We start from the raw sequence: 17,421 nt of genomic DNA, 5'->3' as shown, positions 1-17,421 counted from the left end.
TTTTGCTTAGTTACCCAGGTGTGCTTTCACCCTTGAATCAATAAGTATTGAAGTATGATCAGAATCAGCTCTAGTTAACGCTCTTACCGTCACCAAAGGAAATTTTTGTTCCCAGGAAATTGAAGCTAGAACTCTATCCAGCTTCTCATATGTAGGTTCTTCTCTCCTACTCGCCCATGTATATTGTCTTCCAGTTAGAGCAATTTCCCTCAAATTTAAGTTCTCAATTATAGCATTAAAAACAAAGCGCCAACGCGCTTTGAAATTATCATTATTCTTTTCCTCCCTCTTGCGTATAATATTGAAATCACCCCCTACCAACATAGGTAATTATTCGGATTCACAAGTTCGCACTAATTCTGCCAAAAATTCTGCTTTGTGCATGTCTTGGGCAGCCCCATAAACCGGCACCAGAATCCATTCAAAACCATCTCGCTTGCATTTAATATGCATCTTAACACAAAAATCTCATGTACTTACTTTTAACACCTGTAGTGTACCGGAGTTTATTCCCACTAGAATACCCCCCCGAACGACCATGTGGTGGCAAACAAAACCAAGAGAAGTTATACCCCACAGCTAATTGATTCAAAAAAGGAATAGAGAAATTAGATCTCCCAGTCTCCTATAAGACTATGAAATCTAGTTTATGTTCCCTAATTGCCTCTTTGACAAACAGATGCTTAGCAGTATCACCAAAACCACCTGGATTCCAGTTTATTCCTTTTACATTCTGCATTATGAATATTGCTTTTTAATTCTTTTCCTGGTACTTTTGCGAATATTACTAGTGTCATAGACTTTCCTCTGTCTATTTTTCTTCAACTTGACAACTGGTTTAAGATGTTCCAATTAATCATCAAAATTCAGTGGGATATCATCATCCTCGCACAAATCCTCACTAAGGTTGGATACTTTTGACAATACAAGAGTCTCCAGACCTTCGTCTCTGTTCTCAATATCAATCCCATTTTTCTTCAAAATAGTTAAAATTCTCTCTTCTTCTACCATTTTAATTCCTCTAATGGACTTGCCTATCTCTCATTGAGAGTTTCCTAAGGACACTCCTAATCTATCAGCTCTCTTAACTATCTCCGAGTCCGAAATATTAACAATTGGGTACTTGGGGATTGACAACTGACGTGAATTGAGAGAATCATCCTGTATCTGCGCCTACTTCATTGCCTTCTCCATTAGAGGCATGTCGGCATTAGGCTGGCTACCCAACCTGGTACTCGACCGTACTCCACCAGTGGGCTTTGGGATACCCCAAACGCAATAACCTCCTCTATAGAAGGATAATGGGACTCGGTATCAGTTTCAATTAGACAAAAAACATGAATTACTTGGAATGTTAAAAGAAACTGATTTTGTATCCAAAACCTTACCAGTCATCCATCCGTGGAGATGAGGCAATCCCCACCGATTCCCGACGACCAACCCCCTGCTCCTTTGTTTCAACCATCCGCGCATCATCCATGATGCCATCATTGCAATCCTTTGCAAGACCTGAATCATACATAGTCCCATCATTAATCCCTTGAGTAGACTTACAAGGTGTTGTAGACAACTCAACATAATGACATTGCTATATGTTGTTTGGATTACTCATGAGAGATTGCAAGAAGTGTTTTGTTTACTCTACATTCTTTGGATTACTCATCTCTTGTTTAATCTATGGAATATGGATGGATTTAGGATTGCTAAGACACTAGCCGTACGTACAATTAATTAACTTGGCATTTACGCGGTGTAAACTCTGAGCAGTGTGGCAATGAGACGGGAACTGCAAAGCTGCCAGAATCAAGTCTAGTATAACCACAGATTTAGATACAGCGTGATCATCAGACAGTACAAATATATGCTCGAGAGAATGGCTCTTGGAGGGCTCAACGAGCTGCCATGCATCTGTTGATTTTGTATGTTTGATCCGTTGGTCTAAATTATTCTGAACTACGCGTTTTCATGCATGGTCACTTTGTTCTCTCCGTAAATAAATAAATATATGCTGTCTTAAGAAAATGATCCGACACGCCATGATCGGCATTCGGCATGCCTCTACCCTGACAGCTAGTTCTAACTTTGAGTACTTGGGGAGTGCTTCTATATTGATTTTTTGCAAATTATTTAAGAAGTAGGAGCACGTGATTGAGACATAAGCTATGTCTCAGCTAGCTGAAACTTAGCAATTCCATTAAAAAATCGTGATCACGAAGTTGATCGTAAAAGTAAGTTTCAGGTGATCATATCACAGCACCTAAAAGGTTGTTATAAACGCGACAAGCAAAAAACGAAGAACGAAATAACAACACACGCAGAGAACACAAGATTTTAACGTGAAAAACCCTGTCCAACAAAGAGAGGTAAAAATCCCGAAAGCCGTTCAGCAAAATTTCAGATCTTATAATCTGATCAACCCTAGCCAGCAGTTTACAAAAGGTATATATAGGGCGTGGCATTGATTCGGCCCAAGCCTACCCAGCGACGGACCTTACTCGGCTCGTCAAAAGTTAGCCTCCCTTTAACATGAATTTGGATCACAATATAACAAACATAAGCAATGAGATGATCATATGACAAGATTCACAATACCAATAGATAAACCTTTCCCATTTCACCTTATTCTTTGCACATGTTTAATTTAGCTAACTAAAACTTGGTTTCATTCAATTCCAATAAAAAAGGAAAGCAAGAAAAGGAAAAAAATGTTGAAAAATTAACCTGCTAATTATATATTGGCTGTTGGTTGCGAGATCCCAGCCCAGCTAACTACCACGTAGTTTTCACCACAGCTGTATCAAAGGAAAATCTTGACAGGTAAGATGTTGGCGTCCATTTCCAAAAAGATGTTTGCCTGCCTCCTCCAGGCTAACATCGCGATCACCACCTTAACTGTTGGCTTCACATGGCCTGGCCGGCCATGCCGCTGGCCCAAGCTGCTGCAAGAGGCCGGCGGTATCTTTTAGACAATGGGATCCACGTAACTATTACTTAGGTTTCTGATTTGGATAATTTCCAGTAAATGGCAGTTGTTTTGGATAAGCCTCTGCAAGCGATGTGATCGTTGGACGGTCATCTAGCTGCAGTTAAGTTGCTGGATGGAGGAGGAAAGCAAGTAGTCCCGCAAGATTTTTTTTGTTTTGTTTTGTTTTTGTTTGGGAGTCCAATTTGAAGCTGCAGATGACGACCAAACATATACAAGAGGGCAACCCTTGTTATTTTGTTAAGCATGTTGGTCAGACCACTTGTATGGTTTACACTAACAGTTTGGTTTACGGGTGTTCACTCAGCGGAGATCCGATCGCCTTTGATTAATTCCACTTCGACGTTGATTTGGTTATTCTGAAGAAATTGTACGTGTATAGGTGCGTCCCATTCAGAGACTATTTTTGTCTCTTCACCTACAGCAGCATGCTAGCAAACATGTACGGCTACAATGAATCAAGTAGCTTTACTTTAAGCTAATTCGAGTTGAGCAAAGCAAATGACTATGAGAGTGATCCAATACGGCAATACTTACCATATGAGGATAGAAATACTGCATGCACGGTTGAATTAAGCTTCTTCTCTGCCATATTAAACATCGGAGATTGATACACTACCCTACTAAATGTACTAGTATATCTAAGCCCGTGAGTAAACCTCATGTCATGGTCATGGTCGTGTCCTCTCACGTTAGGACTCCAAGGTTTTGGCTAAGCATCGCAAATAATCAAGTCATTGATCGACTAAGACATAGGAAGCAGCACTGTGAGTGCATTTTTAGAACACCAATGTTATAGATATATTAGGTAATATTATATGTCAAATGATATGTATAGGATTTGTAGATAATCTCCTACATTATCTCTAGAAGAGCTTCTTAGCCTCTAAGTTTTGAACTCCTATATATATATACTCGTCCGAGAGGCTCAATAATACATCTAACATATTCTGCCAATCTCTACCCCTCTTTATTGTTCTACAATCACATCTCCTGATCTTAGATTAACAAAAAACTCAATAATAGTAAATAAAAATTTAAAAACAAGCTATAAATCGTGCATGTATAGGATGTATATAGGTATATGGGTAACAAATTTGAAAGGTAAATTCAAAAGTATGTGATGAACAATACAAGTACCCATGATTTCATTGTGGAATTCTGATTTCTCTTTTTTGTGGAACCGACATACGATAAAACAAATTTTGAAATTTTGTACGGATACTATTCAAGTCAATATGTATGTGCATTACTTATTTCAAATCTTCTTTACACTTAGATCTATAAATTTTCGTGATTTTGAAATTCTGGTACTCTATGAATCCATTCCCGTCCGCATATTTCCGTAGCACTACTAGGACATTTCAATTTTAGAGCAACATGTACTAGAACAATTCAAGCATTCGCGGTTGGTAATTTGCAGTCAACAGTACGTTTAAACACGAAATTCCTCCAAAAGATAGACTTTGATAATGTTTTTGACTAGTTCTCTGTCGATTTTTTAGTACTATCTCTCAGCTAAATTAGTTGTCGCAACTTTAATAAATCTAAAAAAGATTTTGGAAAAAGTTTTTCTAAATCTACGACAATTAATTTTAGATTGGAGGGAATAGAATAAATTAGTGAAATTATTTTCCTGCCCAAATGACACATGCATGCATGTTTCTGCCTTCTCTGACAGACTGTACATACACAGGATGCCGAGGACGTACTTACTACATGTATATGTATATAGTAAGGACATATATATGCATCTTAGAGCATCTCTAGCAGATTCCATATAATTGATTGGGACAGTAAATTCAATGTCTTATTTCATCTTGAGGGCGCATCAATGGCATTCTGCACAATGCGAACAAGGTATTAATTTTTTTGCCATTTCTTGTGAATGAGGTAGAAGATATGCGCCAGTATATTTACATAATTTTATTTGAAATATGTTGTTCCGTGAAGAAGTGTAAAAGGAGGGAGCTCACGGAGGATAGCGACAATGCATTGTATTTCCTATGGAGTGATCAAACTCTTCTTCAGGAGTTATTATACTATCAGAGTGGAAAGCAATCTTTGCATGAATTTTAACAACAAATGTATGGGTGTTTTAATAATTCTAACACAAGTGGAGAATCTAGATAACTAGCATCAATCTTGAATAGGTGCCACATTTTTGTTATGTGTTCCAATGCCCCTGTGATTGATCAAGTGGAGAAGGTAGGCACTGTGATCTATAAGACTATATATGCTAGTGATTTGGATGTTAATGAGTTGTATGCACTATGCGATTATATTAGTGATTTGTATGACGATGCTATGAATTTACATGACTTTTGTTGATTTGTATGAATGTGCTTACACGTAATTGCAATATATATAAGACCATGCAATTTTTAAAGGAGGTTAAATTTAGAAAATGGACTAGGAACCGTTTTTATTTTTGAGGATGAAATATATGAAGTTAAAGTAAACTTGGTAACATAAGGGGCTAAACTGTAAAAGGTGGTGCGGAAAATTTCTTACAAACTCAAAGATAAAATAAGAAATGAATAAGGATTTTCGAACTCGCCGCCAAAAATAGTGAGAAGCGCAAACTGAACTAGAAACAACGTTGTTCTTGAGAAAGACACCTTCTGTCTCCGACGATGGCAGAAATTACACGCGAAATTAAGCTTAAAAATCCACCCGGCCATCTAGCTAGTTGCGCCACGCTTATAAAACCAGGAGCGCGACCCAGGGAAGGCGAGCACACCGCCATCTAGCTACCCACGGCCGCACTCTCCTAATCTCCGGCCAGAAAGAGAAGCCAGCCAAGATTCCGACGAGAGACACCCAAGCCATGGTGAACCCATCTGTCTCCGACGCGGCCGCGAGATGCAAGGCACCCATGTTGACTTGTCTCTGCTCGCCGACGAACCACCCGGGCTCCTTCCGCTGCAGCCGCCACCGAACTCCCCGCGGCTGGCCACTGCAGTCCTCGTCCTCCGTCCGCGCCTCGCTTCAGCAAGCCGCGGCGCCGGGCGTGACGTGGAGCAGGAGCAGCGGTGGAAGCAGGGCGACGAGCAAGGGCCGGCCCGTCCTGCGCGCGCACCTGCAGGGGCTGCTGGCCAGCCCGCCGCCGTCCTCCGGCCGCCGCGACCACCGCCGCTGCCGCGAGTTCAAGCCCCGCCTCTCCAGGCTGGGCCGCCTCGCCGCCGCCAGTTCGTGTCGCCAGCCCCGGCACCTTGCTCTGCTTCGTTCGTAGTGCGCCTCTTCTTCGCGCGCACGCATATGCGTCCTGTAGGATTAGCGGCCTGGAGCCTAGCTTTGCAAAAAAAATCTTACAGCGACTCAACTCTTTGCTGAGTAGTACTCAACTGATTGTTACTGGTACCAAAATGTGTATATACGTCTCCTTGTAAATTTTCTCCGGAGGCGGAAATGAAATGAAGTGGCTTATATATGTCTATCTGCCTGAATCTTTGTGCTGCTGTAGAGATCATGTATACTTGTGTTTACACTCCGAAAAAAAAACATCTTTCTACTTACATTTCTTTATCTTTCTAAAGCAAGTTTATTTATCTTTGGGTGCTAATACTCTGGATTACTTTTGCTTTGCTCCAGGGACATGCAGGTAAGTTTAGATGTAGCACGCACAATTCGGTCGATGGAGTAACTAGATTGTCTGGATATTTGGTGTTGAGCCAATTTCATTGGATAATCCTCTTTGAGGACCCCAGATAATCTGTAAAAATATATTGGATAATCTATACCCATCGGAGGATTTCGATTATACCATATGCACTGCCATATTCGGCGGGTATCCGTTTGACAAATATTCATATCCGTATCCATATCCGACGAATTTTTAATATGCACACCATATATTCTTAAAAGTCGGATGCGGGTGCAATTTGTAGATAAATCTATCTATACCATTTGCATCCCTAGTTAGGCCTCGTTGGTTTTGTAGGGGATTAAATAGAGACATGGAAAATCCCTTTCCACAATCCCGTCCACATTTTGTGTCGTTCGGTTAGCACCTATTAATTTGATATCATTGTCTTGGGGCAAAAGCATTTGAATAGACAGTCATCTGATGGACGGAGACATGGCGTCAACAGGTGATTTGTATTGCTGTGTGTGTGGTAGCAGATTTCAGGTGAAAAAGCTGAGCAGGTTAAGTATCGCCTTCCACAACGAACAAGAAGCAGGTGATGGCCAGGCCAGCTATGCGCCCACCGTTCTTCCCACAATCTTCTTGCGCAATTTTAAGAGCGAGAGGGGGAATCGAAACCTCTCCGCCAACAGCAAACTATCACGAATCTAACAAAAATCAGTAAAAATATCACGAGCTCAACAGAGAAAAAAAATCTTGTGTTCCGGTTCAGTTCATCAATTTCACCAGGAATACTTTTACCGTAGAAAATATCACAGAGGATAGGTGGACAAATCCTCAGTTCATCTCAGTTACTAAATTTTTTTTTGAAAAGGGAAAAACCCGGCTTCTGCATCGTGATGATGCACACAGCCTTTTATTAAGAAACCAGTAATCGTTGTTCAGTACTTATTACATCTAAAGAATCGCCTAAAGTCGATACAAAAATCAACCAGCGAAAAAAGGAAAATAGCAGGAGCCGACTATGCATCCTCTAGTCGACTAATATGCTGCCAGCCAGCCCGGCACAAGATATCCTGAGCGACCGTCTGGAGCCGTGTGCATCCAGAAGCCATGACATCCCGTTGCTCTGGTGGTGAGAGGAGAGCCCAGAGTTGGATCCAATGCACCATGGAGAAGATAACCTGTAAAAAATTGAAATTTTTCTTGTTGTTAAAGATTATATCATTGCGGCATCTCCATATTGACCAACATAAGGCTGATACACCAATGCATATTAAAACCTTGGATTGTTTGTCAAGTCCTTTTAACCAATTTCCAAACATATTTGTAATATTGGTTGGTGGAGGGAGATTATGAGTAAAATTCACAGTTCGCCATATTAGTTTAGCAAATGGGCATGTTAGGAATAAGTGTTCTACCGTCTCTTGTTCTCCGCAAAAAACACATTTAGTACACCCAGTCCATTGTCTCTTTGCTAAATTATCTTTTGTCAATAGCACCTTATTACTCAGGAACCACATAAAAATTTTAATTTTTAGGGGGATTTTCATTTTCCAAAGATATTTCCGCAAGTATGTTGTATGATCATTCATAAGATCCTCATACATAGATTTAACTGTAAACAACCCATTAGTTGTTAGTTTCCACATAAAACAGTCCGGTTCATTATTTAAATTGACCATCATTAATCTTTGGCATAAGTGTAGCCACGCCGTCCATTTATTACCAGATAGCACACGTCTGAAACCAATGTTTAGTGGTGCTTGTGCCAATACATGAGCCACTAACATATTCTTATGGTTCACAATATTATATAAAGATGGGTATTGAGTAGCTAATGAGGATTCTCCTAACCAAATATCTTCCCAAAATCTTGTCGTAGCACCATTTCCAATTTTAAAATATCCTTTACGAAAAAAATCGTCTTTTACCCGCATGAGTCCCTTCCAAAAAGGGGAATCAGTCGGTTTTGCCTGCACCTCAGCAAGGGTTTTTTGGCTGAGGTATTTATTATGTAGCAACTCTTGCCACACCCCTTCCTCATTTAGTAGTTTAAAGAGCCATTTACTCAATAAACATCTATTTTTGAGTTCAAGAACCTCAATACCTAAACCTCCTTGATCTTTTGGTCGGCAGATTATGTTCCATCTTGTGAGTCTATATTTTCTCTTAGCTTCATCTGACTGCCAGAAGAATCTAGACCTATAAAAATCAAGACGCTTCCTCACCCCAACGGGTATTTCCAGGAACGATAACATGAACATTGGAAGACTTGTTAAAACAGAATTGATAAGTACTAATCGATCGCCATACGATAACAATTTTCCTTTCCAGCATCCCAATTTACCTTCAAATCGGGTCTCCACTGGATACCAATCTGAATTTTTAAGCTTCCTAAAATGAATTGGAATTCCTAAGTATCTAAAAGGTAACTCCCCAATATCACATCCAAAAATTTGTTTGTAATGTTGCTCTTCCTCCTTGGCTTTTCCGAAACAGAAAATCTCACTTTTATGAAAATTAATCTTGAGGCCCGATAATTCTTCAAACAAACATAGAATTAGCTTCATATTTACCGCTTTCTGCAAGTCATGTTCTAAAAACAAAATTGTATCATCATCATATTGTAGGATAGACAGTCCTCCCTCAACAAGATGAGGAATAAGACCTCCCACTTGGCCATCCTCCTTTGCTCTTTCGATTAAAATAGCAAGCATATCTGCTATTATGTTAAAAAGCATTGGAGATAATGGGTCACCCTGTCTGACTCCTTTTTTTGTTTGAAAATAGCGGCCAATGTCGTCATTTACTTTAACACCAACACTTCCTCCTTGCATAAAAGATTCAATTAACTTACACCATCCATTATCAAAACCTTTCATTCTCATGGACTGTTGCAAAAAGGACCACTTGACCTTGTCATATGCCTTCTCAAAATCAATTTTTAAAAGAACACCATCCATTTTCTTACTATGTAATTCATGAATTGTTTCATGCAAAATTACCACCCCCTCTAGAATGTTACGACCCGGCATAAATGCCGACTGAGTAGGTTTTATCACTTTTGGGGCAATCCCCGTAATGCGATTTGTCGCTACCTTAGTGAATATTTTGAAACAAACATTTAGAAGGCAAATAGGCCTATATTGCTGAATCTGAAATGCGTCCTGCATCTTTGGAAGTAAAGTAATAACACCAAAATTCAGTTTGTACAGGGGCAAATCCCCTGAAACAAGTTGATCAAATAGTGCCATAATGTCAATTTTAATTACTTCCCAGAACATTTGATAAAACTCCGCCGGAAAACCATCCGGGCCAGGAGCTTTATTGTGTTCCATCTGTGAAATTGCATCGTACACCTCCTTCTCAGTAAAAGGAGTTGTTAGGATCACATTTTCCTTAGAAGATAATTGTCAGTTACTAAATGACGAGGGAAACAGTCCATGTCAGTTGCATAACGAAAATGTTACGGAGCACACATATTTCTTCGGAACAGGAGGCTTTCCCCCTTTGCTCTAAGTTGCTCGTATCATCGGGGTGGGGGCACGGTTGTCGCGTGACGGGAGGAACCGACGGCGAGACGCCACCGGTCACTCAACTGGTGCCGATCGAGCTTATCTAAAAGAGAAACAGGGGAAGGGAGGGACGTTGCCACACTCCAGAAACAGAAAGCTGTTGTAGCAACAATCATCCATGGCGGATAAGACTGAGATGCATGTATCCGAATGTCTCCATTTCTCACTCATGTATATATCCAAAACGAAAGGGAGGATGAACTCTGCTAGACTGCTACCTGGATCAAAAACTCCAGTCTACCACAGGCTAATTACTTACAGACAACTATGCTCACTATCAGTGCTCAGTATGTACAGGTACCCTGCAGGCTGCAGCTATGGCATGTCGACGGAGTTGGTTGTGTTTGTTCACTGGCGGTTGTCGCCGGCGCAGTCCCCGGGGAAGGAGACAGTGGAGAGACGGCTAGGTCGGGGCCGGAAGCCGGCGGAAGCGCGCCTCCGGTGCGGCGACTGCGGGGTCGGCGACAGCGCCCTGCGCGCCCACGTACCGCTCTGCATGGCGCCGCCGACCCGCACCAGCGTCACCATCTTGGAGGCCCCGCTGCCGAGGGATGCCGGCGAAGGCGGAGAGGCGGGCTTGCTGTGGCCGTGGCCGTGGCAGGCCGGAGCCTCCTGCTTGCGCTCCTTGTGCTTGCTGCAGCGGAACGAGCCGGGGTGGTTCGTCGGAGAGCACATACAGGACTGACGGCTCTTCGCGGGGGCGGCCGATGCAACACTGATGGTCTTGCCCGGCGAGCGGGCTCCGGCGGCAGCGGCGGCGGAAAGCTTGATACGGTTGGGGGAGGCGGAGCGGTAGTTTGGTATCGAAAGAACCGGCCCGCTGGGCCGACTGGCAACCGCCGTCGCCATTAGAACTGTTGAAATTAGAGAGAGAAGTTGGTGTGGCAGAGGTGGTTCAGGAAAGTGGCTAGTAAACAGAGGAAGCGGTTTGGAGGGCATATATAGGAAGCCAGGGCTAGTCTGGTAACTTCATATGGTCGGGAAGAGCTAAACAGTTCGGTGGGCGGCTCGCCCTGCCGCACACTGAAACCGGTCCTAGATTGGCGTCAACGTCGGCCCACAACCCAATATTGTAAGGATTCATGCTAACTTGGTTTGAAAATGTCTGTGAAAATTATGGCCAATTTCGTGCAGTACAAACCAACAGAGTTTGGGAAACTCTTGCTTTTCCTACTTTTCTCCTTTTTTATTTACCATCAACGTAAAGAGATCTGAATCGACAAAACCTTCCAGGTGATTTGTAATTCCTTTTTTTTTAAATAGTTAATACCCTAATAAACCGATATGGATGGAGTAGATTTTTTCTCTTTAGACGACAATACACATCAAATGCTATGTCCGGTAAGTAATATGGGTTCATCACGACTAGGGTTTCTTTTTTGGGCCGGAATTTCCAAAAATTTCTGCCGAAATCGGAAATTCCGTTACCCCCGAGACTTTCTGATACCGATCAATTTTTTTGGCTATATTTGAATTTAAACTCTAGTTTTTTGGTCAAATAGATGACATATGATGTATCCTACATATAGCTTGGGACGGCGTGGTTGGTTGGTGCGCAAGAAATTCCCAAAGGTCGCGAGTTCAACTACAAGAGCAAAATATTTGTTTTTGTCTATTTATTTTGTGTTTTGCGTTAAAAATGATAAAGGTGCCATGACTATGATTCGAGGTCACCACTTACTTGTCTTCGACGATAGAGTCTTACCGTTGCGATGCATAAGCCATACAATTAATTTAGGATAGAAATTTCTTTGTTTTGTGCTTCAATTTTTTGAATTTTGAATTTTATTTGAATATCTGAAATGAAAAAATCCAAGATTTCCGATATTTTAGGGTAACCGAATTTTCCGGTATCCTCCGATAAAAAAAACTATGACGGAGAAAAAAAAACCTTGGTCACGACAAGAAAAATAGCACACTAGGAGTGTGCATGGATTTCCTACGATAAAAGTCTGGCGTCCACGAGTATCCCACCGAGAACCATATTCGGCTGCGGACATTTTTTGTACACTGTGCATGTGCCGATTCATCTGAATTTCGGCAACGCCAGGAATCTGGTTCCCGTGTGCAGCCCACCGGTTATGGATTTCCATCCCCATGTTGCTGTCAGTAATCCGGCTCCGGCACACCGAAAGGATACACCCAGGAAAGGCAGTCGGCAGTTTTCATGGAACGTTCGAAGACAGGCTGGCCAGCAGCGATTGTCAAGTTGGCATGAGTAGGAACTTGACGTGACACGTGGAGCCCATGTTATTGGTATCATCTCATTGGTACTCCATCGCGTGAAACCCGGCGACAACATCGTCATCAACAGGGCAGAAATGGAGGAAAGGTTTTTCTAATGCGTGTTCAAGCTTGCAATCTTTCTAGTAGTTGAAATTGTTTCCCTACGATGCATTTTTGTCAGCCTATCCAAATGTATTTGCCTTTTTTGTTTAGGTTTCCTGGCCACACATTGGAACAGCTATCGTGCCCGGCCGTCGTTTGCGAGCTCCATGCCATGCACCAGCATTATGCTGGTTCATGCATGAGCCTGACAGACTACGTATCACTAACTAAGAGTGGCATGTCGACACTAGTAGACATCGGGGCTTTAGCACCGGTTCAAAATGGCCATATACACCGGATGCCCAACCAGTGCTAAGTATTCGGTGCTAAAGGCAACCCAACATGCACCACGTGGCGGCTGCCGAGCGCCCGAGCGAGAGGATCTTTAGCACCGGTTCGTAATACGAACCGGCGCTAAAGGGTCTGCCGCGGCAGGAAAACACCCCAAAACGCTGCCGCGGTAGAACCCGTTACCGTAATTTTTTTTCGAATTATTTTCCACTCCTTTTTTTCTTTTTTTTCGTAATTTCTAATATTTTAGTTATTTTACAAGTTTAGTCTCTAACTACAATTATCTCTAGTCCAATTACTTACTCGTGGTCAAACTTTTCGCTCGGTCACCCATCCTCCCACTACTCTAGCACTAGCACACTTAACTTCCAAGTTCCTTCCCGTCTCGCATCAAGTGCTTCGCGCACATATATGTGATACTAGTATCATATCAATCCTATTAACATGTTGGTCGATGTCATATTTCTTTATTGTTTGAATTTCATATAATTACTTTTAATAAACAAAAGTAATGATGTAATAATAATCTTGAATAAATAAATAAACATTAACTTTATAATTTCTATTATTTTTAATTATTTTCAATTTTTAATTTTTTAATATTTTTTTGCCAAACCTAAACCTGAAAATTTGAAAATCTTCTAATTTGCTAAAAGTAATAGTAATCTTTATGCAGGATGCAATTATTAGTTTTAATTTTTTAAAATAAAAAAATATATAAAATCCTAAATTTCTAGCAAAAACTATTCCTGCTTTCATATTTTAATTTGGAATTTTGAGAATCTAAAATTTGGCTAACCGGGTAACTTTTTCCCACGATCATTTTGATATATTGTACGCTTTTTCCCGACGTCGTAGGCAAAAGTTAATGCCATTTTACCTTTTCGTAAACTTTTTATGCAAAAAATTTGAAATTAAAATTTGTTAATTTTCTCTAATAGGAGGTTGCCTAACATACAGGAATCTCAAAAGATTTTATTTTTGAATATTCTATCATTTTCTTTTTTTTACTTTACAGAGTTAAAAAAGGCGATCCACGGGGGGGGGGGGGTGGAGGTGCGTGGGGAGCAGAAAAACCTTTAGCACCGGTTCGTGGCACGAACCGGTGCTAAAGGTCCCTCACAAACCGGTGCTAATGCCGCAGCTGGTCCCCTGGACATCCAGACTGCACGAACCGGTGCTAATGACCCCTTTAGCACCGGTTCGTGCCAAAACCAGTGCTAATGCTCTTTGAAGCAAAAAACCAAACCCTCTTTTCTACTAGTGCGACCTTAAATCAGCTTATTGTGTAAGCTCTAGATCTATTTTGTTCAGACAATAAAAGTTGTCTAGACCTCAGTCGAGTGATATTTTTATAAGATCATCTCCAACAGATGATCCGGAAACGTGTCTAGACAATAGATACATATAAACCGTGTACTTTCCAAAATGGGATGCATACAAATTTGCGTTAAAACTAAAATTTATAGAGGTTTATCAACATATCAATCATTGTACTAATATCTAATGCATACATCATGAAAATATATTTCATGGTGCTTATTGTAATATAAGTTTTTTTGCGAACACTTGCAATTAATATAAGTTTGTTGTTCTAGATGTAGATGTTTTTCAAATATAGTTGGTCAATTTTTTGAAAATTTGACTTCTTATATGGAACATATATTTTAGAATGTCGGAAGTAATAGTGAATGGATGGCGTCACTGGTAGAAAAAGGGTCTTTAATCTCGGTTGCGCAACCGGATATACGCGACTGAAGGCCCCCCCCCCCTTTAGTCGCGGTTCCTTACGAACCGCGACTAAAGGCCCGTCCACGTGGGCGGCAGGCGAGCGGCAGGGCGGAGGACCTTTAGTCCCGGTTGGCCTGGCCAACCGCGACTAAAGGCCTGCGCAGGTTTAGGGTTTTAGCCCCCCCCCCCCCACTTAATTTGGTCTCTTTTTAATTTGTATTGTTTTATTTCTTTTATATTTTATTTTGTGTTTTATTTTAATTTTGAAGAAGTTTCAGTACACATATTCTACGCTACTATATACATGCATATGAATGTACAATTTCAAACAAGTTGGAAATTAGAACCAAGAAGAATTCAAGAGGAATATACAATATTATATATTAAATGTCGGATGACCATATACAATTTCGAACAAGTTTCCGTACACAATTTACGGCATCAGAAATTCTACGTCCTCGTAATAGTGTTCTCCTTTAGGATTGAGGACTTCCCTCATCAAAAATCCTGCTAGTTCCTCTTGAATTGGTCGGAAGCGAACTTCTGGACTAAGCGTCTTCCGGAAGGCATTCCTCCTGCCGTTGTTCTCCGACGGCTTCCGCTCAGAGGTGAATCTCCGGATGAACTCACAAACATAGTATCCACATAGATTGGTCCTCTTTGGCTGAATATCCACATTTGTTATCTTTCTAAAATCTAGCTCTTTTTCGAATTCACCGACCCTTTGATCTGAGAACCGTCTCCAAACCCTACAGGGCAAAGAAAATTAAATGAACAAGGGAGTTATTAGTTCATATTAGGAAATGAACGAAAGAGGCCGATGAATATAGAGCGCAAATGATTGAAAATAATTACGTTTGCAGCATAGTTCTCATGTTTTGCCAAAGCTTTGGATCCATATTCAGAGAGTCCATGATGAGAACTCTGGAGGTGTGAAATTGAATTATGAGCAGAATCCAGTAGAACCTGCGGACACGATACATGCACAGTCATGCATAACTCATCGATTAGACATACCATGCATGGAGTAAACAAAAGAGAATGTGCTCAAGACAGAAACACTCACCCAAAATGGTAAGGAAATAGAATTTCACTTTTGAGTTCCTGCTTTGTAAGAAAATTCCACAGGTCTTGCTCCACGTCTCGGGGGTGTCTTTCTAATACATATCCATTAACGATTTGTGGGTCAATGAACCCAACATCATGAATGTTTCTTATTCGCATTTCCCGAATCTTTATTATGCATAATAGCGTACACAACAATATAGTTAGGACAATATATATAGTGCAGGCAATGAACGAGATGAGGTAGAAATAAATCACTTACAGAACGTAGCAACTGATGATAGATTTGTCGAGCTCGCGCAGATTGAACAGCTGGAACAATTCACTCATATGAACTGTTACATAGTAATGTTTGAAGTGATGCTCATGTCTAACTTCCGCTTAAATATATTCTTTGCCGGTGTTAGTTTTTATGTAGCCCTTGTACCAACGTAGCAGATTTTTCATTTGTGGGTGTAGATCCTTTTCCTGCGCAGGCTCGACGAGAGGCCCATTCGGCACATATGTAATTGCTACCTCACTCATTGGCGCCTCCTCAAGGCCTAACACTGCACGAAGAGTCATACCGAACTCGGCCGCTTGTTCTCTGGCACCCGTTACAGTCATTCCCAGTGCTGCCGCAGCTGCTATGATAGCGGGGTCCATTAGTTCAGCATCCGGACCGGAGGCTTTCACTATGAGCGGGGGATCGATTGTTTACTTTGTTCCCCGAGCTGGGCAACTTGTTTCCTGCCATTTTTACTTTCTTCTTTATCGGCCTCCTCCAAGGCTTTCTTCTCCTGCTTCTCCTTCAATATGAGTGCTTGCCTACGAAGTTCACGTCCATAGTCGTCAGGCATATTCTTCTCGGCTTGGGACGGTGTGCTCAAAAATGAATTAGCCCACTTCATTTCCTTCTCAGAAAATAATGGCTTGGGCTCGGGCTCTATTTTCGCCTTCATTTCCGCCCTCCATTTCTCATGGTGAGCAGCCGCGGCCGCGTCGACTTCCTCGGCACTACGTTCCCAAGGCCTTGTGGGGAGAGGCTTCAGTGATGGCTGATGACCCACAAGTATAGGGGGTGTATCGTAGTATCTTCGATAAGTAAGAATGTCGATCCCAACGAGGAGCAGAAGGTGTTGACAAGCAGTTTCGATGAAGGATTCATCGTAAATGCTCACGAGACAAGTATTCGGGGGTTTTGATGTAACAGATGAATAAAGTACAAGTAAGTAAAATGCGAGAGAAATAATTGCAGCGAGTGGCCCAATCCTTTTTAGCACAAAGGACAAGCCGGTTTTTTACTTATAATGACCAAACGTTCTCGAGGACACACGGGATTTTAGTCTAGTGCTTTCGCTACATACAGTTGATTAATCTTCATTGTTTTGATAAGTGTTGTGTGGGTGAACCTATGCTAATGTACCGCCCTTCCTAGGACTAATACATACTTGTGATTATACCCCTTGCAAGCAAAAAGTGCTGTTCGGGCAATATTCTCGAATTCGACGAAACAAAGACCAAACATCATAATTCACCGAGACGGACCAGGACACCGAAGGGGAGTCGGAGGGGAGGCTCGGGGCCCCACACCATAGGGCCGCGCGGGCCGCCCCGGCCGCGCCGGCCTATGGGGAGGGCACCCCGTTGCCCCTCCCGCGCCGCCTCTTCGCCTATATAAGCCCTTTCGACCTAAAAACGCGATACCAATTGACGAAACCCGTAAAGACTCCAGGGCGCCGCCGCCATCGCGAAACTCCACCCGGGGACGAAGTCCTCGTTCCGGCACCGCCGGACGGGGAAGTGCCCCGAAGCCATCTCCATCAACGCCACCGCCTCCGTCATGCTCCGTGAGTAGTTCCCCCATGGACTACGGG

At 41.9% G+C, this 17,421-nt stretch overlaps 2 protein-coding genes across 2 annotated transcripts; one reads left to right on the top strand and one right to left on the bottom strand.

The window, feature by feature from the left end:
• Positions 1-5,813: 5,813 nt before the first annotated feature.
• Positions 5,814-6,394, top strand: LOC124690893. The gene has a single exon (XM_047224218.1). It carries the CDS (start codon positions 5,814-5,816, stop codon positions 6,216-6,218), a length of 405 nt encoding a protein of 134 aa, XP_047080174.1. The 3' UTR covers positions 6,219-6,394.
• Positions 6,395-10,282: 3,888 nt separating this feature from the next.
• On the bottom strand, positions 10,283-11,045 carry LOC124688734. The gene has a single exon (XM_047222373.1). It carries the CDS (start codon positions 10,997-10,999, stop codon positions 10,499-10,501), a length of 501 nt encoding a protein of 166 aa, XP_047078329.1. The 5' UTR covers positions 11,000-11,045; the 3' UTR covers positions 10,283-10,498.
• Positions 11,046-17,421: the final 6,376 nt, after the last annotated feature.

The sequence above is a fragment of the Lolium rigidum genome, chromosome 2, assembly GCF_022539505.1.
Source record: "Lolium rigidum isolate FL_2022 chromosome 2, APGP_CSIRO_Lrig_0.1, whole genome shotgun sequence".
Taxonomy (NCBI): domain Eukaryota; kingdom Viridiplantae; phylum Streptophyta; class Magnoliopsida; order Poales; family Poaceae; genus Lolium; species Lolium rigidum.
Note: the sequence above shows the minus strand (reverse complement) of the source record. Positions and strands in the feature narration are given on the sequence as shown.